The 26,340-nt window shown below is 41.0% G+C and overlaps 2 protein-coding genes across 33 annotated transcripts in view; both read right to left on the bottom strand.

The window, feature by feature from the left end:
* Positions 1 to 2,810: 2,810 nt before the first annotated feature.
* Positions 2,811 to 19,396, bottom strand: LOC110502406 (cGMP-dependent protein kinase 2). Its single transcript, XM_021580398.2, has 19 exons — positions 19,245 to 19,396; positions 17,370 to 17,934; positions 15,673 to 15,839; positions 15,479 to 15,592; positions 14,942 to 15,047; positions 13,762 to 13,825; positions 13,594 to 13,671; positions 13,307 to 13,401; positions 12,853 to 12,921; positions 12,652 to 12,750; positions 12,275 to 12,425; positions 12,007 to 12,143; positions 8,794 to 8,883; positions 8,192 to 8,333; positions 6,455 to 6,618; positions 5,941 to 6,063; positions 4,476 to 4,538; positions 3,473 to 3,539; positions 2,811 to 3,353 (listed from the first exon to the last, which is right to left on the bottom strand). Exons 2-19 carry the CDS (start codon positions 17,864 to 17,866, stop codon positions 3,258 to 3,260), a joined length of 2,322 nt encoding a protein of 773 aa, XP_021436073.2. The 5' UTR covers positions 17,867 to 17,934; positions 19,245 to 19,396; the 3' UTR covers positions 2,811 to 3,257.
* A 189-nt stretch (positions 19,397 to 19,585) lies between these two features.
* LOC110502408 (collagen alpha-1(XIII) chain) overlaps positions 19,586 to 26,340 on the bottom strand; it is a 124,396-nt gene continuing 117,641 nt past the window's right edge. For 17 of the 32 annotated variants that reach the window (XM_036959744.1, XM_036959737.1, XM_036959732.1 and 14 more), the window contains one exon: positions 19,590 to 23,317. In XM_036959744.1, the coding sequence (XP_036815639.1) occupies positions 23,288 to 23,317 (30 nt within the window). In that variant the 3' untranslated portion in view covers positions 19,590 to 23,287. Of the gene's footprint in view, positions 23,318 to 24,952; positions 26,302 to 26,340 lie in introns of those variants that run through there. The other 15 variants (XM_036959743.1, XM_021580427.2, XM_036959740.1 and 12 more) reach the window with 6 other exon arrangements.

Consider the following 26,340-nt stretch of genomic DNA (forward strand, 5'->3'; position numbering starts at 1 on the left):
AGAGAATTTCCATTTATACGCTCAGGTCAAGGCGATAGAATGGTTCACTGCACCCTTTGTCATTCCTCTTTTTCAATTGGCAGTGGGGGGGGGGGAAGAACGGCAGTGGTAGAACGAAAATGCATAAAGCCTCTCTGATTGGCCGTGTTGGTATGCCCTCTGTCACCACATTCTTCAAGAAGGTAGAGACTTCCCAAGAAGAATATGATTTAGTTGTGCAGGAGGATGTCTTTGCTACCACATTATGTGACACAATCATAGTTACACATAACTACAGGACCTAGATCAAGTTGAATTTGTGTCCCTGTCCATTGATGCGTCCAATCATAGACGTGTAAAGCTGCTGCCAATAGTAGTCAGATATTGTAAAATATATGATGGCAGCACGTCTGTGGAAACAAAACTGCTTGATTTTGTTGAATTGAAAGGAGAAACAGCAGAGGAAATTGCAGCTGAGGTCCTGGTGGTCATCCAAAAATATAACCTGGAAAACAAAGTCGTGGCATTCTCTGCCGACAACACAAATACCAACTTTGGAGGACTGAATAGGCTGGGGAGGGTCAATGTCCATACCAAAATTAAAAATGCTCCGCAGCGGGAAGTGATTGGTTTAGGTTGTCTCCTTTTAAAAAGGCAACCTCCGGGTGAAGAGATCCAGAAGGCAGCGGACACACTGCAGGAAAAATGCCCCAATGTGACCATCAATGAAGATGCATTGTTTGACGAGGTTAATGGCCTGCAAGATTTCCTAAAGAGGGGGAAGGAAAAAAATAAAATCGCTTGACGCATGGAAAACATCTGAGACACCGCTTAGTCAGAGATGGAGCACGGTGGTTACCCACTTCAAAGAGAATGGCATCCCGCACACTAACCTGACTAGATTAACGTCTGTTGTCATGTGCTTACCTGGAAGTAAAGCACCAGTCGAGAAAGTGTTCTCCCAAATTAATGATATATGGACAGTAGCAAGAAATAGGGTCACTGTTCCTACCATCAAGGAAATACTTATTGTGAAGACAAACTTCAACCTCCCCTGCCAGGAGTTCATGGAGAAGCTGGCCAAAGACAGAGCAATCCTGATGAAAATACATTATTCTGAGAAATATACAGATTAGGTTGGTTTAAGTATATTATGTAGTTACCAATCTCATCATCATCTTATTTTTTTATGTTGTTAAATATATCACATATACTATTTTTTTTTATCAAGGCGAGACCCAGATGCAGATGGTTGGAGTCTTACAATGTTTAATAATCCAAAGGGGCAGGCAATAGAATGGTCGTGAACAGGCAAAAAGTCAAAACCAGATCAGAGTCCAGGAGGTACAGAGTGGCAGACAGGCTCGTAGTCAAGGCATGCAGAATGGTCAGGCAGGCAGGTACAGAGTCCAGAAACAGGCAAGGGTCAAAACCAGGAGGACTAGAAAAAGGAGATTAGCAAAAGGAGTACGGGAAAAACACACTGGTTGACTTGACTAAACATACAAGATGAACTGGCACATAGAGACAGGAAACACAGGGATAAATACACTGGGGAAAATAAGCGATACCTGGAGGAGGTGGAGACAATCACAGGAACAGGTGAAACAGATCAGGACGTGACATTTCTGTTTTCTTAAATTTAGCTCATGTTCTCTTCTGCTCTTATTCTACCCAGACTACCAGGACCACTGAAAGGCTGTTCTGTCTTGTCTGTAGTGTTTCTGTAATATAGTTGTTTTCTCTATCACAGTGTGCCTGTTAGACTAAATACATGAAACCGGAATTGTCCCCTTTTTTATTTCATAGACAATAACATTGGATATTTTAATGATATATTGACCGCCGAACTGGAAATGTCCCCGGTTTTCATTTCAGAAATCTGGTCACCTTAATAAGGATCGGACCCTTTTTTTTTCAATTTTCGCCTAAAATGACATACCCTAATCTAACTGCCTGTAGCTCAGGCCCTGAAGCAAGGATATGCATATTCTTGGTACTATTTGAAAGGATACACTTTGAAGTTTGTGGAAATGTGAAAGGAATGTAGAATATAACACATTAGATCCGGTAAAAGATAATACAAAGAAAAAAACAACTGTTTTTTGTATTTTTTTTCTACCATCATCTTTTAAACACAAGAGAAAGGCCATAATGTAATATTCCAGCCCACTAGATGGCAGCAGTGTAAGTGCAAAATCTATACTGATCCGATGAACCATTGCATATCTGTTCAAAATGTTTTATCAAGACTGCCCAAATGTGCCTAATTTGTTTATTAACAACTTTTCATGTTCAAAACTGTGTACTCTCCTCAAACAATAGCATGGTATTCTTTCACTGTAATAGCTACTGTAAATTTGACAGTGCAGTTTGATTAACAATCATTTAAGCTTTCAGCCAATAACAGATATGTCTATGTCCTGGGAAATGTTCCTGTTACTTACAACCTCATGCTAATCGCATTAGCTTATGTTAGCTCAACTGTCCCGCAGGGGATCCACCGATTCTGAAGAAGTTTACCGCCACTGGTATCTACTAACCCTAGCCCTAAACTTAACCCTTACCCTAATCTTAGCAAGCAGTTGCTTATCAACATATAGTTGGACTATCCGGATCCGGACTATCAAAATAATGTGTGACTGTAATATGTATTGTGTGTAATGTGTCAAGGACAATTGGTCAGATTTTTTACTAATCAGATATTTTGTTACAGTACGTTGTCTTATAGTGATTTGTCCATAGTAGGCCATTTTGAAATGTACTGTATAAAACCCTCATTATTTATTTTATTTTGTAAGAACCCTGAAGAATTTCCAAAAGCCGAAATGCATTGGTTTTTAATTGTAACAATCAAGAAGCTTTATTATTTACTTCCATTGTCCTAAGAGTTTCTGTCTGAGGGAAAGAATTTGACCGACATTAGATTTTTTGGCACTCAAAGTTAACCACTTGATGAAAGTCCTTGCTGTCACATGAGAGTTTCAAGTGACACTTCACACACTGTTCCTCCGGCCAAGAGCCCCCAAAAAACGTGATCTCCTCCGTCTGCAAGGCAGCAACAGCCAGGCACTCATGATGTCAAATATATGGCAAGAATGGCAACCGCAGGGAAGAGACGGGATTACAGTATTCAGTCAAGGCTGCTTCTGTGGTGTCTATTGTCTTTTACCAGATAGCACAGCTCACTGCAGTAGGGGAACACCGGTACCAGGTAGTAGAGTGACACCACCTGTCTGGAGACATGGCTGTGCGGAGTAGAGGCTCAAAATGGCACCTCAGAAGTCCTTGTCCCAGCCTGACAGCTCATCTGGAGGCTCCTCCAGCTCTGGGGGAAAGATGTCAAAGTGGCTGTGGTCCATCGGCCCCTTCAGCTGGGGAGAGGAACATCAAAGAACACCCGTCAGATACAGTCACATCCAAGAACTTTGACGGTCATATACCTGTACTCTATACTTTTGTGATTAGAGTACTACGCATCAGAACACTTCACCTCTCTCTTCAGTGGGGATATGAGCTTCTGGCATCTCAGCCCCTCCCCGTTGAAGCCCTGGAACCACCTGCAAGACGTCACAAAAAGTCAGCTATTCATTTTCTGTCAGAACTACAGATCCCATCATCCCCCAGTGCCCACACACTCCACCAGACCCAATACAATACAGAACAGTTGGTATAGATATTGCATACATGCACACACATCACCCCACAAAGACAGACCCCAGCATATAGGACCCTGTATCAAGCAGTGAACAAAATGTTTTATTCTGCAGGTAGACACACACACAGGAGTATACAGTCACAGCAACACTAAAAACAGAATGATTTAGGTCATATTGAACTGCTAATAGGGCCACTAATGTTTACATACCATTTCTACCAAACATCACTCGCCTACACAGAACAGGAACATCTCTCTAATGACCAAACAAAGGTCGAAATGGCTGTCACGATTTTATGATTTGCTCAGTGAGTTCCTCCAGCTTCGAGCATTAGTGCTCGGATGACTGTTGAGAGGGAGCCAGCTCTGCCAGTCCTATGGTCTATTCAGGCTCTGCTCTGCTGATTAAATAAGGAGGCAGATGCACCCCCCCCCCCCCCCATTCTCACAGCTAATTACTCCCAGGTGAAAGTGCTGTTTTTTTCATGCATGCAGTACTGACTATTGTGACATGATACTGAAGAGAAGGGAGGAGGTAGGTGCTCAACACACATTGCTCTGCACAGTGCAGAGAGGTATGACACCAATAGGTTCAAAAATAATTATCCTAATGTCTCTGGGTGACTGAACGGAGAGAGAATGATCCATAGCCTACTGGTTATGAAGGCACCACTGAGCAAGTTGTTCAAACTGAGCTGGATTTATATCACATTTGATCAGAAATCCATCAATGGCTGAATACGTTAAATAACCGTAGCTGATTAGTGGCTAGGATCTAGGATCTGTCTAGGTGTGTAGTTGGTGTTGATGATGCTTTATTAAAAAGAAGCAGACCCACTTGTGTTTCTTAATGTCGAAGATTCCGTTCTTCTTATTACCAAGCCTATCCACAGGGTTGAGCCTAAAGGCAGGACAATATATATATGTAGATGTTATTGTTGACAACCATCTGGACAAACAGAATGCTGACAACATGATTGCAGCTAATACCCTATACACACACACGAAAGCAGGTTGATACAGTAGATAAGACACAGTCTATTTGATTCAGACCTGGTCTGGTTTGGTATGTGATTATTATCAATGCAGGCCACTCATGGACCAAATACATTCAGTTGGTTTTGTCTGGTCAATTACTAAAGGCTCAATTGTTGTGTGACTCACTGAGCTGGCCAAAGGATTTTAAACATGGTGCTCACTAGCCTTGTCCAGTAGCCTATTTATGACCAATCAAATATCAACATACTGTTTTGTCAGCTGAAAGTGTGTCAAATTGCACTCTGGGTTGTTAGTAAATTCAGAGCGTTTCACTCTCTGAGCGTTCAGAGCACTCACTGGACGCTCTGGTAGGGTTTAATCTGAGTGTTCTGAACTCACAACGGCAGTCAAGCACCCACGCTAACAGGCTAAAGTTGGCTAGCTTACTAGCTACTTCCAGACACAAATGAGTGAACACACTCTACTGCCCTAGCAGAGCTAGTTGGACTGTTTTCATGTAATTTAGAGGGTTAGTGAATGTAACTGTGCTGCTGGCAACAATTTAATAAAATATTTTTTGCAGACGTTTACTGTCACCTGTCATATCCACAAGTGAAGGGTGTTGCTAAATTCCTTCATTATTCTTCATTATTATTCTCTGGCACTCTGAGTACTCTGGCACTCTCAATACAGAGTGCTCTGCTATCGGAGCAGACTGCCAGATTGAATTTACAAACACATCCTTTATATGCTGCCAATTACCACCACGACAACATTTAGATCCAGAGGATCTTCGTCATGTTTACTGGTGTTAAGGTGCTAATTGGGAGAATACAGTGAGTAGGGACTGTTATTAGCACCTCACAACCCTGAGCTGCACACTCCACTCCCCATCCCCCATGACTGGAGCCTGAGAGTCTAGGGGGTACCATAAACCAGCATCTCAAACTCTCTCTGACCTGTGTGACTTGTGCCCTGATAGGTTGCTAGGGATGTTACTAGGGGGACGGACATCAATTACTAGGGGGACGAACCACAATTATTATAAAAAAAATTGTTTTACATTTTATTTAACCTTTATTTAACTAGGCAAGTCAGTTCAGAACAAATTCTTATTTACAATGACGGCCTACCCCGGCCAAACCCACACAACGCTGGGCCAATTGTGCGCCACCCTATGGGGAACTAGGGTTTCATTATTTTTGTTGGCTTTACCTCAAACAAAGTAGACAGACAGACACACTGTTCATTTAATTCAACTACAGCCTTATTTGTCGCTTAATGGGATTACTACAGCAGCAGTCAGTGATGCCACAGCCACATACTTGCAGAGTCTCCTGATGAGGTCATCGGGGCGCTTGCTGATCCTCTTGGGGAACTCAACCTTTTCAATCCCGTGGAGGACCATGGTGTAGATCTTTATAGGGTCAGTTCCAGAAAATGGTGGGCTGGAAGAGGTGGTGTGGAGGGTAGAACACGTGTAGAAAACAAATAGGGGATCTTGAGGGATCTTGCTCATGATGAACATGACAGGCTCTAGCTAAATGGTATCGTGGACATGCTTGGGGCACTTACACACACTGTATTGTCTTATGCAGCCAACAAACTATCTCAAGTAGGCTGATAGACACTCTTACACTCAACATCCTAGTGTCAAATATGTTACCGTGGTTGTGGAATGAGGCCTAACGTCTAATGGTTCCACTCAGAGTGAAGTGCCTGAAGAGCCTTATTCAAGATTCAAGCACATACTCAGTGTCCACAACACTCCACCCATTTGGGGCACTGTTATTGTCAAAGGCAGATCACATCACAGGTCATACTGTCCTACTGACTCACCTGCCAGTCAGCAGCTCAAAAATGAGGATCCCTAGAGACCAGCAGTCAGCTCCAAAGTCATGGCCCTTGTTCATGATGACCTCTGGGGCCACATACTCTGGGGTCCCACAGAATGTCCATGTCTTCTTCCCCAGGCCTATCCTCTTAGCAAAACCAAAGTCAGCCTGAAGAAACAGACAGATACTGTAACATGTACACCCCTGGTGGTTTTGGCTATAGAAGGCTAGTATGATCTTACTGAAGAGCTAACAGACTTTCAATTTGTCACCGTCATAGGATGCCACCTTTGCAACAAGTCAGTTCATCAAATTTCTGCCCTGCTAGAGATGCCCCGGTCAACTGTAAGTGCTGTTATTGGGAAGTGGAAACGTCTAGGAGCAACAACGGCTCGGCCGTGAAGTGGTAGGCCACACAAGCTCACAAAATTGAACAGCAGAGTGCTGAAGCGTGTACCGCACAAAAAAACATAATCTGTCCTTAGTTGCAACAATCACTACAAAATGCCTGTCACGACTTCCGACGAAGTCGGTCCCTCTCCTTGTTCGGGCGGCGTTCGGCAGTCGACGTCACCAGTCTTCTAGCCATCGCCGCTCCACTTTCATTTTCCATTGGATTTGTCTTGTTTTCCCGCACACCTGGTTCACATTCCCTCATCAGACTAAATGTATATTACTCTCTGTTTCCCCCATGTCTGTGTGTGGAATTGTTCTTTGTGTAGGGTGTTACGCTACAGGTTGGCTTGCGCTAGGTTTGTTTCAAACCTAGGTTTGTTTGTTTTGTTTAACACGGTTCATGTTACCGTGGTTGTGCTTTGTGCTGCCTCGCCTGTGACTTTGGGCCAGGGTGTATATTAAAGTTCTCCTGTTATCACCCATCTCTGCTCTCCTGCGCCTGACTTCCCGGCAACCAGTCCTTCACTCCGTTACACTGCCTCTGGAAGCAACGTCAACACAAGAACTGTTCATCGGAAGCTTTCCATGGCCGACACAGACCACCATTCACAATGCCAAGTGTCGGTTGGAGTGGTGTAAAGCTCACCACCATTGGACTCTGGAGCAATGGAAACGCCTTCTCTGGAGTAATGAATCACGCTTCACCAACTGGCAGTCCGATGGACAAATGCCAGGAGAACGCTACCTGCCCGAATGAATGGTGCCAACTGTAAAGTTTGGTGGAGGAGGAATAATGGTCTATGGCTAGGTCCATTAGTTCCAGTGAAGGGAAATCTCACCACATACAGTACAATGATATTGTAGAGGATTCTGTGCTTCCAACTTTGTGGCAACAGTTTGGGTAAGGCCCTTTCCTGTTTCAGCATGACAATGCCCCCGTGTACTAAGCAAGGTCCATACAGAAATGGTTTATTGAGATCGGTGTGGAAGAACTTGACTAGGCTGCACAGAACCCTGAACTCAACCCTGTCGAACACCTTTGGGATGAATTGGAACAGCGACTGCGAGCCAGTACAAACCGCCCAACATCAGTACTTGACCCCACTAAACCTCTTGTGGCTGAATGGAACCAAGTCTCAGCAGCAATGTTCCAACATCTAGTGGAAAGCCTTCCCAGAAGAATGGAGGCTGTTATAGCAGCAAAGGGGGGACCAACTCGATATCAATGTCCTTGATTTTGGAATGAGATGTTTGATGAGCAGGTGTCCACATACTTTTGGCCATGTAGTGTCTGACTATGTACAAACAACTGAAAATGAGCCGTGATCAAATTAAGGTCTATTACCATTTTGACATAGCCTTCTGCATCCAGTAGTAGGTTCTCAGGTTTCAGGTCTCTGTAGATGATTCCTCTGGCGTGGAGGTAGTCAAAGGCTTCCAGGACACAGGCAATGCAGAAGCGGGCTGTCTGCTCCTCAAAGAAACTCCTGTTTCACAGTCAAGGCCAACATTAAGACACATACTAGGATTTTGTACTGATTACTTTTGATTGGCATCATAAGAGCAATAGCAATGGCATATTTTTTTAGGCACAAACTCTACTACGGTTCATTGGACAAAGCCTATGGGAAAATGAATGGAGTTTCTGTAGGGTTTTGGAATAAACGTTGAGAATAAGGTCTGTGATAAACACAGGCTTAAGACATCTTATACATTTTGTTCTATGAGATAATCTTAATCAGTTAACATAACTTTTTAGGAATTTTGAAGCATTTATGTCATTCAAAAAAACACGACGCACATAAAGGCTTCTTTCCCCATTCATTTTTCCCCATAGGAACGACTTTACGAAACAAAACGTTGTGTTTTTAGGACTACAAGCTGGCGAGCTCTATTAATTACAGGCTTTTGAGGTGTTTTAGCAGATGTAAGACAACCTACACTCACATGTCCCGTAGTACACTCCACAGCTCACCACCCAGACAGACTTCCAGTAGCAAGTACACATACTTGTCATCTCGGAATGTCCGAAACAAACTGGAACACAAAGTGACATTTAGAGGACTTAGGACCATCTGAACAATGTTACTGTTCTGGGGTTCTTAAAGACATGACTGCTTGACAGAGGTCTTCTGCTCCGCAGTATATTTCTTTGGGTGAGGCACTTTCAGGTGTTAAGCTGCTTTTTGTTTGCCTTGGATCTGTTTGTCAATTGAGCCCCAAAGAACAGTTACTAGGAAAGCAGAGTGAGAGAAAGGAGCATTTTGAAAAAGAGAGAGAAGAGAGAGATGTGTGAAGATGGATATGGCATTCAAACTGAACTTTCCTCTTTGAGTGGCAGCTGGAATCAGTGTTTGCCCAGACCTTTTGTCCTTGAATGTCACAGGGCGGATAAATCAAACCTTAGTCTACACTCAGCGGTGAGACCAAGGACAACGACATTCTCCAAAGGGACTCCTTAGCAACTCATACTGGACCATAGAACACGTGGAGGGGGGCCAAGGACAAGTTCTAACTTTCCTCTCATGAACCACTTCTTGTTTCATGGTCAACACCCTTCACTTCCACAGTCCCTTTTCCCGTGTCAATCTGAGAGCTGACTTGTCTTATTCAGTGAAATGAGACCTTTCACTCTCAAGTCATGGGAGTCATGGCAATGGAACTAAATCACTTGGGAAATAATAAACATCACTTTGTTTAAAACTAGCCAGGTTTCCATCCATTCATTTAATGCGGATTAATTACCTGATGTATGAAAAAAGTCATAGCCCTATTTGGTAAAAGACCAAGTCCATTGGTCAAAATTTCCAGAACTTTGAAAGTTTCTTGAAGTGCAGTCGCAAAAACCATCAAGCGCTATGATGAAACTAGCTCTTATGAAAGGATTTGAACTCTTCAAAGGAAGATTTGTTCCAACCATAGTGTCTTTGCGAGATGCAGAGCAGGTGAACGGATGATCTCCTCATGTATGGTTCCCACCGTGAAGCATGGAGGAGGTGGTGTGATGGTGTGGGGGTGCTCACTCTTTGTGATTGATTTAGAAATCAAGGCACAATTAACCAGCATGGCTACCACGGCATTCTGCAGCGATACACCTCCCATCTGGTTTGTGTTTAGTTGGACTATCATTTGTTTTCAACAGCACAATGACCCAAAAGACACTGTGTAAGGGCTATTTGAGTGCTACATCAGATGACCGGGCATCCACAATCACCTGACCTCAACCCAATTGAGATGGTTTGGGATGAATTGGACCGCAGAGTGAAGGAAAAGCAGCCAACAAGTGCTCAGCATATGTTGGAACTCCTTCAAGACCGTTGGAAAAGCATTCCTCATGAAGCTGGTTGAGAGAATCCAAAGAGTGTGCAAAGCTGTCATCAAGGCAAAGGGTGGCTACTTTGAAGAATCTCAAATATAAAACATTTGTTTAACACTTTTTGGTTACTACATGATTCCATGTGCTATTTCATAGTTTTGATATCTTCATTATTATACTACAATGAAGAAAATAGTAAAAAACAAAGAAAAACCCTTGAATTAGTAGGTGTGACTGGTACTGTATGTTGTGTTGTCCTCCCACTACTACTCATGAAAGCATGCAGTTTATTAGGCTACAGAATAAATCCATTAATGTGAACTTCACAGGGTGGTGAAAGTGAGCTTGATGCTCCTTTCCAATACATTTCGAGGGTCTTATTCTGGTGACATGATGATCGATGTTTGGCTGCCGTTTGACAAATAAAAATGATCCATAATAATCTCATCATGTATAGTTAGCCCCACCCACACTGTATCTGTGAGCTGTTGGCTAGTTAGCCCCACCCACACTGTATCTGTGAGCTGTTGGCTATAGTGCACGTGCCAAAACCAGAGTGGGCATATTTGCAATATTACGTAACGGTTTTTGTGACAAACCATCAGTCGAGTTGAAAAATGCAATTGAAACCCATTTAACTTTTTATTCGGTACATTGGAATTAAAATCGCAAAATATATTTTTATACGCACTATGTCATCAGGCACAGCCTTTTATCCGCAATAAGTCTGTTTGATGGAAACCCATCTCTGGTGTGAAAATGCGCATATTGTTCAATGCAGATTTTAGAATAATGCCATGAAAATCTGTCGCCAATTGAATGGAAACCTAGTTACACTAGATTACAATATTTGTTTCAATGAATTTTAAAACCATCGAAAGTATGTGAAAGTAAGACTGGTCTTGGCAGCATTTGCCTCGTTCATATTTCAAGTTTGACTTTTGTCAGAAACCACTCTAAACATGCGTTACGCATTGACTAGATGGATACAATACATGCTGTATTCATTTCCATTGTGAATACAAACACTCTCTTCTCTGTTTCATAGATCTGAACAATGAATGTGTCCTTCACTTAACTGTTTGTTTATGCATTCAGCGGATTCACGAGGTCCCACTTTGCATCCCACTGCGATTGTATGATGTGGTATAACCAACCATACATTGTTTTTTATGAAACAATACAGGATCCTCAAAAAGCAAATGATGATTGGGAATAGAGTACATCTACAGTTGGGGCCTGAAATTGACACCCTTGATTAAAGATGACCGTGTGAAATAAATCATTTCAATACTGAGCTGTATTGTATGCTCAACATTTCATACCCGCAAGACATGCTAACCTCTCACCCTTACCAATAACAGGGGAAGTTAGCATTTAGCATACAATCTAGCTAAGTATTTTCATTATTTATTTTATACCATCATTATTGCTCATCTTTTTCAATGGTGTCAATCATTTCAGACCCCACTGTATATGATTTTCCACATGGGAGGCCTTGCAAACATCAATATGTCTTGTCTCCCTCTTCAAATAAAAGTTTGTCACGTGCTCAGAGTACAACAGGTTATAGTGACAGAGTAGTTGGCCTTGCTCTTTAGATTGAACCTGATTGTCATATGGTCCAGGTGATAGCAGTCATGCTCCATTCATATTGGAACTCCTTTACACTGATATAAACATGTATCATGTGAAGTACTCTAAGAAAACATTGCAGTTGTCAAAGCTTGAAAAAAAAAAAGCCTGAATAAAAGGCTATGGATGTTTACACTGCTTTGGGGACTTTGCAATAGGCAGTGTTGTGTGAGGACAACCAGAGAGCATTGTGAGCACGTGACGCAGACCTGACTATGAAGTGTGACTTGGTCAGCTGAAGGACATTCCTCTCAGAGTAGATGTGCTCCTGTTGTCTCGTGTCCAAAATGTGCTTCTTTTTAATACACTTCAGAGCAAATGTGGTGTCCTCATCTCTCAGTTTCACCTGCAATATAAACATTACAATTATTGACACGATGTTACATTGTTTTTATAGCAACTGTAGGCCTATGCCCTATGCTGTTGTTTTTGCCATTGCTTTATGTTGTGGTGTGACCCAGACATCAGGCCACTCACCAGCTCTACTCGGCCGAACCCACCCATGCCCAGTGTGGCTATGATCTCCAGGTCCTGGAAGGGGTCATGGGTGGGGAGGACAGCAATCCTCTCCCTGAGCCGGTGCACTTCCTGGGCCTCTGGGGACGAGTCGATAACGGGGGAATGGGGCCTGTGGAAAGAGGGAGGGAGGGAGGGAGGGAGGGAGGGAGGGAGGGAGGGAGGGAGGGAGGGAGGGAGGGAGGGAGGGGGGACCATTTGGGTTCAACTCCTAAATCTCTGTTTCTGCCCACAGTGGGGCCCTAAAATGTCTGGGGTGGTTGGGTATTTGTCAATGTACGTAACTGCCATTTGTTATTTGAATTATGTGGAAACAGTAATTTTGTGGAACTACTTACAGTGCATTTCTCCTCACGTCACATCGGGAGAGCTCTTCGACATATTCCTTCAGATACGCCTGCAGCTCCTCATAAGTGCCCACCATCTGGTTGAAGTTGCTGGAGAGGTGGCATAAACACATGACTGCTGTTTCCTTTCAGTGTGTGTGTGTGTGTGTGTGTGTGTGTGTGTGTGTGTGCGCGCGCAGTGAACGCACTCACTCTCTGTCCACCACCAAGCACTGTGTGTCATTCTCAGTAGAGATGATGTTTGCTGAACGCACATCCTCACTGGAAAGAAACAGACAGTCTTATTCAGCAGAGCTACACACAATTGAATCCTATGGAAATTCACCACAGAATCATGCAATAGCCGCCAGATAATGCATGTCTTTGTCAGACAGACAGACAGACATTCCGAGGCCCACTACTCTACACTATGGTGAAAGGATTTGATTGAAACCGCGTTGGTAAAATGTGTGGATTGTCAATTAGGGGGCTAGCAATGAAAATTGATAGAAAGTGGACAAACGCATATTAACATGGGAGAACGAGGGAACCGACGGTGCGTTACAAGTGTGTTTGATACTTGCCTTGGTGCAAGACAAACCAGGCCCGAGTGCTTTTGCTCATTTAACATTTTGAGTCGGCCAAAGCGATCAGTAACAGCTCTTACCTTATGAGGGCTTTTTCTCCAAAGTAGTCGCCCACACCCAGCGTCTTTATCTCCCGCGGCTCAGTACATCCCTCTGTGGTCTGGGTGACACACACCTGGCCAGAAACCACAGCATGTTAAGGGCTATCTCTTTTGCCCTCGATCCAAAATGGCAGACTACGTTTTCTGCAATCAAGATAGCATGAGCTATCACGGTCGGATAAAGCACTTCAACTTCTCTGTAACGCCAGATACGAAAGTGAGTCTTTTCAGCTACAAACATGAACGATGTGTAACTTGTGTCTTACCTCTCCTTTAGCTATAATGAAGAAAGTGTTCCCTTCTTCGCCCTCCCGAATGATATACTCTCCTTTATCAAAATAGTCCTAGGCATGAGACAAAATAATCAACATATCTTCCCAAATCACCTGTAATAAAAAAAAAAGTCTGATTAAGAAACAAAGTAAAAGGCTCACAATTTCCAGACAGTCAACGATTTTAGAGAGCTTCTCTTCTGGCAGGTCTCTCAGCAGAGATACACTATAAAAGATAAGGACACAGAGATAGGTATTGGGGGGCAAAAAAATGTGGATTTAGCAATGCAACATGTTCACAGCTACTTCAAAGATAACCTAACTTAATAGTAGACACTGAGTGTACAAAACATTAAGAACACCTGCTCTTTCCATGACGTAGACTGACCAGGTGAAAGCTCCCTTACTGATGTCACATGATGAATCCACTTCAATCGGTGTAGACCAAGGGGGGGAGGCAGCGTAAATAAGGATGTTTAAGCCTTGAGACAATTGAGACATGGATTGTGTGTGTGTGTGCCATTCAGAGGGTGAATGGGCAAGACAAAATACTTAAATGCCTTTGAATGGGGTATTGTAGTAGCTCAGGAGGTTGCTGGCAGCTTAATTGGGGAGGACGGGCTCGTGGTAATGGCTGGAGCGGAATTATGGGATGGAATCAAATACATCAAACACATGGTTTGATGCCATTCCATATATTGTAACACAATATAATGAAGGTGTTCCTAATGTAAAATGTTTATTTCAAAAAAATGTAAGGGGTAGATCAGCTTTAATATTGCAGATAAATTCCATCAATGTAATTGTCTGCATCACTTCCAATCCCCCATATATATTTTTGCATTTATTTATATACATATAAATACATACATATACATACATATACTGTATATACGCATCTTTAAAAAAAATACATTTTCCTTTATTACTTTTTAACCCTACCACTTCTCTGCTAATTGGAGTAAACTAATGAACAACAACTCTTAGGCTTCTACCTCCAGCTTATACATACTATATACATTTTACGGGCACAGTCTATTTTACATTTATATTTTGTTAGTTTTTTCTCCTGTCATTCCTCGAACCTCAATCATTTCCTTATTTCACAAAAGTTCTGACCCTATATACGTTTTACGGACACTTTATGTTTTATATTAGTTATCTTCTTGTTATTAGCTGTTATTATTCCCAACCTTCAGCGCCATTCAACCCGTCTATCTCTTACAGTAACACCATCCATACTGGATCTCTATTGTGTTCCTAATGTTCCTAAACTTTCATGCACGTCTCCCTTAGACATCAATGCCTGCTTCACGGTTGAGGACCAATCCTCTAGCTGTACCTGCGTAGGAAGCTGAAGTACTCTTCTTGTGTGGCCTGTGTAGACTTCATCATAATACTCTGGAAGGTCTGACGGTCCAGAGCCCAGATATGAGCCTGGGATACAGCTGGCCATTGGAAATCACAAGTCCGTTCAACACACCACACAACATCAGACATTCACTGGGCTGGGTTTTCTTAGAACATTATATGAGTTGGCAAAACATTGCGTGAACATTGCGTGAACATTGCGTGAACATACTTTCAATATGTGAAAAAGGTGTGTGGTTCCTACAGTACTATTCCATGCAAGATTAGAGAAAGCACCTGTGTGAAATATGGTTTTGCACATTCTAATGACGATTTAATAGTCCCTTGGTGACTCCTCATAAAATCATGTGCCGCCATGCTGCTCTGTCATACATTGGTAATCATGTATGTCACATGAGTGGTTTGCTGCACTTGAGTATGAACACTTTGTTTACGATGTGTGTGGAAAAGTATTGTATCTAAAAAGGGGAAATCCTCTCACTCTAGAGACTCTACTAGTTAAACTCACCTTTCACTGTAGCAGTTCTCTTACAGTTGTACAATATAGCCAACTCTCCAAAGGCAGTCCTGGGACGCATCTCTCCAAGCAATTTGCCATTCTGCGTGACCTTTAGCAGGCCATCTGAAGGGACAAAACCTAGCCTGAGTATAGACCAACAGCCAAAGATATACTGTGTAAGAAGATAATAAAGTCGATATGACCTGCCAGCACATAGAGGTAGTTCCCTGGTTCTCCCTCCTGGATGACCAGTTGGCCATCAGTGTAGATCCTCTCATACATGCAGTCCACCATCTCCCTCAGGTGCTGCGGATCCAGCTTCTTCAGGAAGTCATTGTTCATGATGGCGTCATTGATTAGCTTCTTGGTGCTAGGAGCAGGAGGAGCACAGATAAGAGGCACAGACACTCTACTTTTAGAGGTCAAAGCCTTGTTTCACCTCCATATCAATATTCATCCAGCGTTTTAGTTGGAAGTCAAATATCAGCTTTGACAGCAAGTCAAGTAAATTGGTACTTGGAGCACAAATGGGCAGATTATTTTGAATAACGTGGGTTTTATCGCCTCTGGATAACTTTTCTGAACAAAAGGATTCAATGTATTGCAGTAAAGTACTAGGAAAGCACGCCAAAAGTCAATTAGTTCACCTTAAACAGCCCACTAAGCCCTACATACAGCAGGGGCTGCTAACTGGTGGTTGAGTTTGCGCGACCATGAGTAAACGCTTTGTCACGAGAGACTTTCAACGACGCCGTTACAACTGTATTTATACTACAGCGTTCATGTTTTCACAGATGGACATAGCCCTATGCTGTCACTAGTCTCTAAACCAGCCACATAAAAGACAAAACTGTTGATGTAGTACCGTTAGTGCTGTCAGTTTCCCCCTGTATCCCTCTTAACTACAAGGCCTATGTTATCACATCAGACAGCCGAGGGCCAGTCCATTAACCTAATATCGACCTGGTGAATGAACTAAAGCAGGAGAGTATGAGGCAGGCAACCGAGGTCTGCTTAATTGAAGCCATAATTATCCAGTCCATACATATTGCGTATTGATGCTCAACGCCTTTGTTTCCCCGTGTGCCTTCCAATTATCCCCAATGCTAATACAGGATTTCGAATCTCCTTGGAGTGGCAGACACTACAAAGGCTTGGCCAGAGCTGTTGTTCTTTCAAGAGAGTCAGGCAGTTTTCCAGAGAACACTTGGGCCGAGAATCAATCAGAACACAGATTTGGACAATGCGCCGTTTAAAAGGTCATTTACAATTAAACCGACATATGCACCTCTTCCTGTGAACGTGGTCTCCGTGAACACGGTCACATTGACTTTAAAACGTGCATTGCGGGCCAAGCAAGATACCCCTACCTACATGTACAAATTACCTCGACTAACCTGTACCCCCGCACATTGACTTGGTACCGGTACCCCCTGTATATAGCCTCGTTACTGTTATTTTATTTTTTACTTTAGTTTATTTAGGAAATATTTTCTTGAACTGCTGGCTGGTTAAAGGCTTGTAAGTAAGCGTTTCAACAGCGTTAATTCCTGTTGTATTCGGCACATGTGACAAATAAAATGTGATTTGATTTGAGATCAGATTGGATCCCGGCATAGTTATTTTTCTATGTGCATGTAGCCTATACCAGACACCGGCATTCAGTGAGAACAAATAATGATTAAAGGCTTTATCATCACAGACCCAGCTGATTGCTTCTAGCTTATTGGGAAATAGGTTAGAATGTAATTAAATGTGGGAGAATGAGACAATAGGAACAAGTACAATAGAGGACAATCAGTCTGGGCTGTCCACCACGACATGGAAATGTTTCTAGAGTTATTATCCCTTCCAACATCCTCAACAACATTGTGTGGTACTGTTGATGTCTGACACCCACCTGGAGACCTTGCGGACACGGGCCCTCTCTATGGACACATGTTGGGCTCTGAAACCCCCGCAGAAGTGCCCTGAGGTGGGCTCAGCTGACACGCCCTCCTTGGCCTTGAGCCTGCAGTGGACCTCCACAGCCACCCTGTGGAAGCGGGTGGGACCCTGGTTGATGACACTGAGCATGCGGTGGCTGGGGTAGTTGGGAGCCGGAGCGGAGCGGCCTAGGCTGTTGTAGCCGATGGCATCCTGGAGCTTCTCTATTTGGGAGACTTTCGCCTCCAGCTCTCTCTGCAGGCTTTGCAGCTGCAGCTCCTGGGCTTTAAACTCCTGGTCCCTCTGGGCCAGCTCCTCTTCCAGGCGGGCTATCCTGAGCCTCAGGGGCTCCGCGTCCCACACTGGGCTGCCCTGAGGCTCCACCTTGAGGCTGGAGGCCAGGCATCTGTCCTCTGGCCGTGGGGCTTTGATTGAACCGTTGCCCATGGCCAGCTGTTGGCTGGCCACCATAGGAGAGCTCTTGGTCACCCTCGTCTTGTCAATGATAGGTCTCCGTCTGGTGAAAAGTCTCCTTTCTCCTTGAGAAGAATGTTATGCTTTATGTTACGGCCGGCTCTGTCCTTTTTGGGGCTCTAATCGAGCAAGTGAACATGAATAATTGAGTGACTGTCAGTGATTGACATAACAAGAGACAAATTGCTGATGCACAACCAAATTTCAGTTGCTTAGGGCCCCCTAGCGGCCTGGGGCCCAAAGCAACTGCTTATTCCTGGAGCCGTCCCTGCTTTATGTTAAAATAGATGTGATTAGCAACAGATCATCTTGAATAGATTTTGAATCCACAGGAGATACATCCCTACGATAATATTTAATTGACAAACTATCTCTAAATTTCCAAGCATCAATTGCATTCGGTTTAACCTCCAAAGAATGAAACTTGGTGAAAAAATACCGTACAAGCCAATGACTGTGAAAATAAGGAAGCCTATATTCCTGCATTCATTGCACGGAACTGATACAATATCTTACAAACGGAAACATTGACATAACTGAGATACACTATATCTTGATTCTAGATCTGCGACCAGATCATATATATATATATATATATATATATATATATTAATTAAGATCTGGTCGCATTTTTGAAGACGTTTAGAGAGTGCAATACATATATATATATATATATATATATATATATATATATATATATATAATTACATTTTATTCTATTGCACTCTCTAAACGTCTTCAAAAATGTATTTAATCTGTTGTTGCTAGCAATATTCCCATCCCCAGATATCTAATTATATGTATAATTTGCCCCATGGCAAAATGTGTATAATTGCACGAAAATAGTTCTAAAACTGCTAAAAGTCGTATCTTCCCCAAGGAAAAATGTATCGATTTGCAGGAAATTTGCTTCAATTCTGCAAAAATGTCTCTTTGATGCCAAGGGGGGGGGCTTTAAAATATTTTAATGCCCCCCGCATCAAAGATACATTTTTCCCAAGGCCCAAGACTTCATTAATGAAACTGCTTGTATACCATTTTTAATCAAACTCTAAAGTAGGAGTTGTATTCTGATATTATGAAGGTGTCCCTGAAGTATTTGCATCCCCCTGATGCAAAAAAGTTTGGGGACCCCTGTTCTAGAGAATGCAATAATTACAATTTTATGATATTGAAACACTGACATGCATACTGTATGCTGCAGCAACACAACAAAAAGTATGATTAAAAATGCCATGTATATATGGTATACATGTTGTAAACTCATAAGTTCACAAAGCCACACACCAGAGCTTGTCCTATCATAGCCTAAATGAAATTGCACTAGCCTACAATATGTCACAACAATAGCCTAAGTCGTAGCTATATTACTTACAATATCGTCGAGTACGTTCCTGGTTTCTCAAAACGTAATGCAATATTTCATAAATGTAATGAACGAGCCTCTCCAGATGGTCAAACACCTGCGAAGAAACAAAGACGATCATCTCCCTTGAATGCACTGTGATCTGTGACATCCTCCTCAGAAGCCTGTTGTCGTTAATGTGAGTACTAATGTGGAAATAATGGTACTCCTTCTCCGTCCAATGACGGCAAGAAAAATCAAGGCTACCTCTGGTGGCTACCCCTGGTGGTCGCATGGTGTTTATCAATGTAGAAACGGAGTTGAATACTGGCCATATTCACACCTTGCGTTGATATTTTTCGTTTACATGATGGCCAGGCGTATTATTATTTATTATTATACCTTATTTCCACAAAGTTGAATTGAACAGGCCTCCAGCAACAACAATTTAAAAACGATAACTCAATTCTTTATTTTTTGAATTATTGACAATGTTCTCAAAATGTGACATGTATTGAACAGTGAAATAACAATTGGCAACCAGTGACGTACTCTGAAATGTAAGATCTGTAAAAAGTAAAAACCTTCTCTGAAAAAAACAACAACTGTTAAAACACCTTTACCTCACACTCAACGAAGCCATTAAAACATACTGAACTCTGGATTAGATTGATTTAATTCAAAGGTTTACGGATGACTCACATTGAATCTCAAGAAACAACCTTTCCAAACCTCAACTTAATGTTAACATTGCAAATTGTATTCATTTTCAAGAGTCTGTAACACCAGAGGAAGTTATAAAAGGTCACTTAACTGACAGAATTCCTCGTCTTGTGCAGAATTGGCATATCAAATATATGCCCATATATGGTGTGTAGTTATTTCGCTGTTGCTATTAAATGGTAAAATAGTGCTTATAAACAATAATATCAGCATGCAGATGGTTTTTACATCAAATGCATTGAAATAAATGCCCTCAAATCAGTTCTCAGTTAGCTACTGAAACTGATAGATTGTCACACAAAATATTATACATCTTCATTTCTGCCTAGCACACATACAGTATAGATAGTTAAGAGAAAACAACATGTATGTCAACAGCAGATTAACTATTATGCAGTGCTATACAATACTATCTAAAATGGTTTCTAAACCTGAATCTCCTAAATGTATTTAAAAGCTCAGAATGGTGACGGCATCAAGAAGAGATACATCCACTTTATACAAAACAGAATGCATTGAGCATAGACTGGCATAAACATATCGGTAATGTCAACCAGTGATGAACCACATAACTTTACAGTTGATACAACACGAGTCCTAAAACAAATCCGTGTACTCGTCATGTAAAAAAGTGAGAGTGAATGAATTGCAAAGTGACATTAACAAAAACGAATAATGAATCGAGGACTTCATTTGAGTTTTTGCAGTAGGCAACAAAAATACTTACGAAGGACCAATTTTGTGCTCAGTTCCAGAAATGATTACGCATGACCTATCGTCAGTTAATGGGTGTTGTTCATGAATCACTTGTTCTCATATATAATGTGTTAAATAGTTATATGCATATTACATGACGAGTACACTTAATATTTTAACACAATGTAAGATCAAGACACAGTAAAGTTGTACCAATTGGGAAATGTATACAAAAGAAACATAATACAAATGATACATGTAATAATAATGTCCAGAAAATATCTGGTAAAACTAAAGAGTACTGCCATCATTGTGCAAAATATACGTGAGAAAAAGCTGAAATGAAATGCACACAAACTTTCAAAGATGACCCTACAGTCAATGCACTAAGGTGACTGCTGTTTTGAATGAATTGCTACAAAATAATGAATGATTCTTAGTATATTTATATTCAATCTTCATAGGATTACTCTGGTTAATTAATTAAGGACTGTGGGCTGTATTGGGGACGATGGACTCTCTTGTTAAAAATATTTGAGGTGAACTAAATCATCTATTAATCAAATGAAAAGCATCAAATTCGCCCAAATTACACATGTATTATGTATCATTGCACAAACGGGCACCTCTAAATAAATACGAATTTTAATCTTTGGGAGGACAACTTCTTGTTTAGAGCATTCAAAATAAATGGAAACATTCATCAATTGTTAAACACAACAATTGTGGACAACACTTTGCTTTAAGTGACATTTACAGTAGTTACTTTAATACAGTGACAACACTTTACTTTAAGTGACATTTACAGTAGTTACTTTAATACAGTAACAGCACTTGACTTGATCCACTCTTATAAGGACCATGTTCCACAGAGGTTTTATAGGAGCAGTTCATGTGAATTTAAATACTTTCAGAATCAACTGCGTGTAAAGTATGAACAACAAGTGCAGAGTAAGCCTAGTTGTCAGACTTGATGTGGCTTTCATGAACTCGAAAGAACAACCACAATAACTGCCCCTTGTTCGCAATACACAATTTGGATATGAATATGGACTCTAGCTAAGCACGGTTCTGTATTCACCACTTTGAATATTCAAATAATTATTTTACGCGCATTTGGATTGAGTTGTGCGAAAGGGTAGAAGGCAGCTGTCAATATGACATAAGGAATGCTTCTGTGCATTAGATTATTTTAGGAAACAGGGAAGCACACAAGGCACAAGATATCACAGTCGTTGACAAGATGGACATAACGGCAGTTCAGAGTTCAGACGTTGTTTTCACCCAAGAACGTCATTAAATTGTCGATCAACTCCGATGAAAACGTCATAGGCTACCTCAATAAGCAACTCATTCGATTCAAAATAATCTCAGCGTCTGTTGTCAACTGTCCAATAACTCCAAAACTGGTCTTGTGCATCCAGCCACGACAACAAAAATCAGGGGCTCTTTCTTCCATCAGTATTCAAGAAGAAAATTGTTTGGAGGAGCTGTTCAAGGTTAGAATCTTACATAAAGATTAGCCTACAATAGAAATAAGCTTTCTTATAGTTCAAATCGATATTTAAGGGCAACAAACAGTAACCGTGAAGCCCAACTGATTCATACAGACAGGATGCACGTGTTAAAATTATTCCAGTTGAAATTAACTGCCCGAAATGGTGCATGACGTCTTGCATTTAGTATGGCATTTCTCAGGAATATGAATCAAGTTATTCTAGAATACTCATTGAAAGCGGACAGTATGACTGCTAAAAATATATATATATCGATGCCGTTTTTTTGAGGCTCCCATGTCACACCAATGTAATATATATATATATATATATATATATATATATATATATATATATATATATATATATATATATAACAACATGGAGTGAGCACTTTATACAGTGTGTGAACCCTCTCCTACTGTATAATACTTACTCTTTCAGCATTGATATGATGAGTATTACACCTCAGTACAAGAATGTGAATAAATGTAATATACTATGTCTTTAGTATACGTATATAATGTATACCATCGTTCTTCCTTGGGCACAGGTCAGGCAACATAGCTACATAAACAGTTTGTTAAACGCCTGCAGCACCCAGGATAGTAGAGAAGGCAGTGAGTTTGATATCAGGAATCATCGAAAGTGTTTCCATTTGTTTTTTTTTTGGTTAGTCTTGGAAACACATGAACAGGGAGAGAATATTTCAGTATGTTCTGTGAGCTGCTCTGAATTCTTGAATCACAGTTGTTGGTGTCAAATAAAACACAGGGAAGTGTACACTATACAAGGTTCATGTCTTACTTTCACATAGTGAATAAAGACCGATGGAAAATCAAGCCTATTCATCTCAAAGAAATGCATCTGTGTCTCTCTGTGGCTTTGACGGCTTTTCTAGCCTGAGAATCCTTCAACAAAAAACTGCAAAGGAAACTGAAATCCTTTTTGTTTCTGAGTCTTATTGAAGTCAGTCTGCTCATTGCTGCCACTGGAGCCCCCCAACATTACTGGCTCTGTCTTCAGTCGGCTGGAAAATCTTTGAGTAAAATGGCAACCACAGGTCGGGTCAAAAATCAAAGATATCTCCAAATGTCTTCAAGTTGCCATTCTGTAGCTTTGAGCGAAATGTCACTGAGCAGATCTCTTGAACCTCTACTACTTGGCCAGTTGGAAAGGATTTTGACCCTTTTAAGGAAAAAGAGGGTCATGTCAATGGATAACTATTTCCATACTACCAATCTATATGCCTTTCCCCCATTCATGTGTACTGTAGTGTACTGTGTATGTCAGTTCAAAGACCCCACCTCAAACGGCACAATCCATGCTTTTTTGGCACATACACACATTCAGGTCACTACAAACCAGAGCAGAGCAATTTAAGAGACTTAAATGCACACTTCCCACAATTCATGTTAAATGGAACATTTGCATATCAAAGGCATCCCTAGATGGCATGGTATTCAATGCAAAGTGATGCAACACAAAAGGAGGTACACTCACTCCCCTATTGGGTCAGTGAAGCCAACACCTTTAATCTGGCTCTATATTCCAGCGTTTTGGATTTGAGGTGAAATGTTTTATACTGTATGTACAGAATGTCACCTTTTATTTGAGGGTATTTTCATACATGTTTTACTGTTACGAAATGAATGCACTTTGTGTACAGTATCTAGTCCCCCTATCTTAATGTCTCATAAGTATTTAGACAAATTCACATATAGTGTATAACATATAGTCAAAAATTAAGTATTTGGTCCCATGTTCATAGCATGCAATGACTACACAAACTTGTTGGATGCATTTTCAGTTTGTTTTGGTTATGTTAGGGATTATGCTGTGCACAATATAAATTAATGGTAAATAATGTATTGTGTCATTTCGGGGTCAATCTTATTGTAAATAGAGACACAGATGCACAATGATCAAACCCCCAAGACATGATATAAAATGCTAACCTCCCCTGTTATTGTAATGGTGAGAGGTTAGCATGTCTTGGGGGTATGATATAAAATGCTAACCTCCCCTGTTATTGTAATGGTGAGAGGTTAGCATTTTATATCATACCCCCAAGACATGCTAACCTCTCACCATTACGATAACAGGGGAGGTTAGCATTTATTTATTTTTTTTGGGGGGGGGGGGTGATATTAATGCCATGGTAGCATGCATCAGACTTGCATCCACACAAATGTAGAACTGTTCAGAAACATATTCTATTCTTATTCACAATAAAAGTGACTGCAAAATGAAACAATACATTATTTAAGAGTGCAGTCCATAAGAGCAGACAAAGGATACAAAGGGTCTGGAAAGATTCTGTATGCAGGAATGGTCTCAGATACCTCCAAATGTGTTCAAATCACATAAAACATTTGAGAAAAAGGCTCAGTGCTGTTATACTCACAAGGGGAGGGTGCTAGAGTATTGACAACAGGGGTGCCAATCATTTTGACCCCTATCTGTTTTTGACCACTATTACATTTATGATATATTTCTCTGAGCAATTGTATTAGTATAAAATAATATAATTTCCCAATTTTTGGAGCGTAGAATATAGCTCAGTATTTGTATTATATATTTTATACAGTATTTTTTGCTCATCTTTATCAAGGATGCCAATAATTATGAACCTGACTGTTATTTTATAAAGCACACAACTGTATGTACTGTAAAAATGGTATGCTTATTTCTAATTGTCATTTTGAACATATTAGGTCAATAAACACACATGTCCATTTGAACACAGATCCTCAATGATTTCCCATGAACTATGGGTTGAAAACTAACACAAAGGAGGGCAAGGCAGGGGGACAAGGCACATGCTAGTATGAGGTATAAGAACCTGATGAAGACTTTATTGAGGGTGGTAATCTGACAATCTCTTAATCTAGCTATACATTTCCAGGCAGAGCAGAACACAGAGCTTTTTTACAATGAGCAGCAACTCTACTCCAGTCCCCTTCATCCATTTCTTCAATACTGATTCATAAACACAGTTAGCGAGGGCGACATAGACTACTACATCCTATGTAAATAACAAGTCTGTTTCTTCTTAACAAAAAATATCTATTTATTGTCCGTTAATGGCTTTCTTCATATAAATAAATGGATGAGGTACACTGGCCGTAGAGGCTATGTGGCTGGTTGCAGCAGCATGCCTTAAAGGTGAGCAGCAATATTTCAGTCATCCAAGAGAAAGCCTGTAACATGGGTTGGTCTCAATTTGATAACGTTCTAACAAAAAGGCAAACACCTATGGTTAAAGAGAGCCTGATAGTGAAAAAGCAGGGGGTGGCCCCTTAGATTTGGTCCGCAAAAAATATTTACAGATAACTTGGACAAATTGAGGTCAGGTTATATGTGAAGCTATAGCTTAGAATGGTTGGTCACTCTGGCTGTATAACTACTCAGCCAGTGAAAAAGCAGCAAATGCTAAGTATTTGTTTTCTATTTAAAAATGTCAGTTTTGCCATAGTGGAAACAATTAAAGCTTGAAATGGTCTGGCAATCTTAGTTGAAACCACCTTCATGAGATCCCCTTTCAGAGAAAGGGACAAAATGTTTGCTGGGTATTCAGGATACTTTATGCGTTTATGATATCAGAAATCCTAAATGGTTCAAATCGGATGAGATCCATGGGTATCTGTGTGCTAGTGATTTAAATGGCGATACTGTACAGTGCAGACTAAATACAGTGCTGTCTGTCACCGTGACTTGAGTTGTGTACATATTTAGACAGGAATTATTTGCGGTGCCTTTCATTTTCATAGTCATGATCTCTACAAAGAGGGTTCAACTAAGATGTTTCAATAAGCCAACACTTCATCTTTCCAGCCCCACAATTCAGTGCAGCGTGGTCACAACAAAACAAAATCACATGATACAATAAGTTAATAGGCAATATCCATTCACATTATGCACAAATATCATGCTGTATGTAGCCACATTGCAATTCTTCCTTATTCAAACATGTTGACATAATGCATAGCTATAAAATAAAATCCAATACATAAACATTATTACAAGTAATAAAAATAAACAATCTGTACAAAACTCCTGGCATATTGTTATGATTTTCTTTTTCTTCCATCAGTATAAGAAAGCACATACAAAGTACAAAAATAAATATTCTATGTACAATCACACGTGCCACCTCGAAGTTATCGTCACTGCAAGGAGAAAACAAGAGGCAACAAACCACACATTAG

The sequence above is a fragment of the Oncorhynchus mykiss genome, chromosome 23 (genome assembly GCF_013265735.2).
Source record: "Oncorhynchus mykiss isolate Arlee chromosome 23, USDA_OmykA_1.1, whole genome shotgun sequence".
Taxonomy (NCBI): Eukaryota; Metazoa; Chordata; class Actinopteri; order Salmoniformes; family Salmonidae; genus Oncorhynchus; species Oncorhynchus mykiss.

What these genes read in the sequence shown, in the direction of transcription:
- LOC110502406 (XM_021580398.2), bottom strand. Translation starts at nt 17,866, where the DNA reads ATGGTGGCCAGCCAACAGCTGGCCATGGGCAACGGTTCAATCAAAGCC. An exon ending in TCGTTGACTGTCTGGAAATT is followed by an intron (nt 13,672 to 13,761) that starts GTGAGCCTTTTA and finishes TCTCATGCCTAG; the next exon opens with GACTATTTTGATAAAGGAGA. An exon ending in TTCGACATTAAGAAACACAA is followed by an intron (nt 3,540 to 4,475) that starts GTGGGTCTGCTT and finishes GACGTCTTGCAG; the next exon opens with GTGGTTCCAGGGCTTCAACG.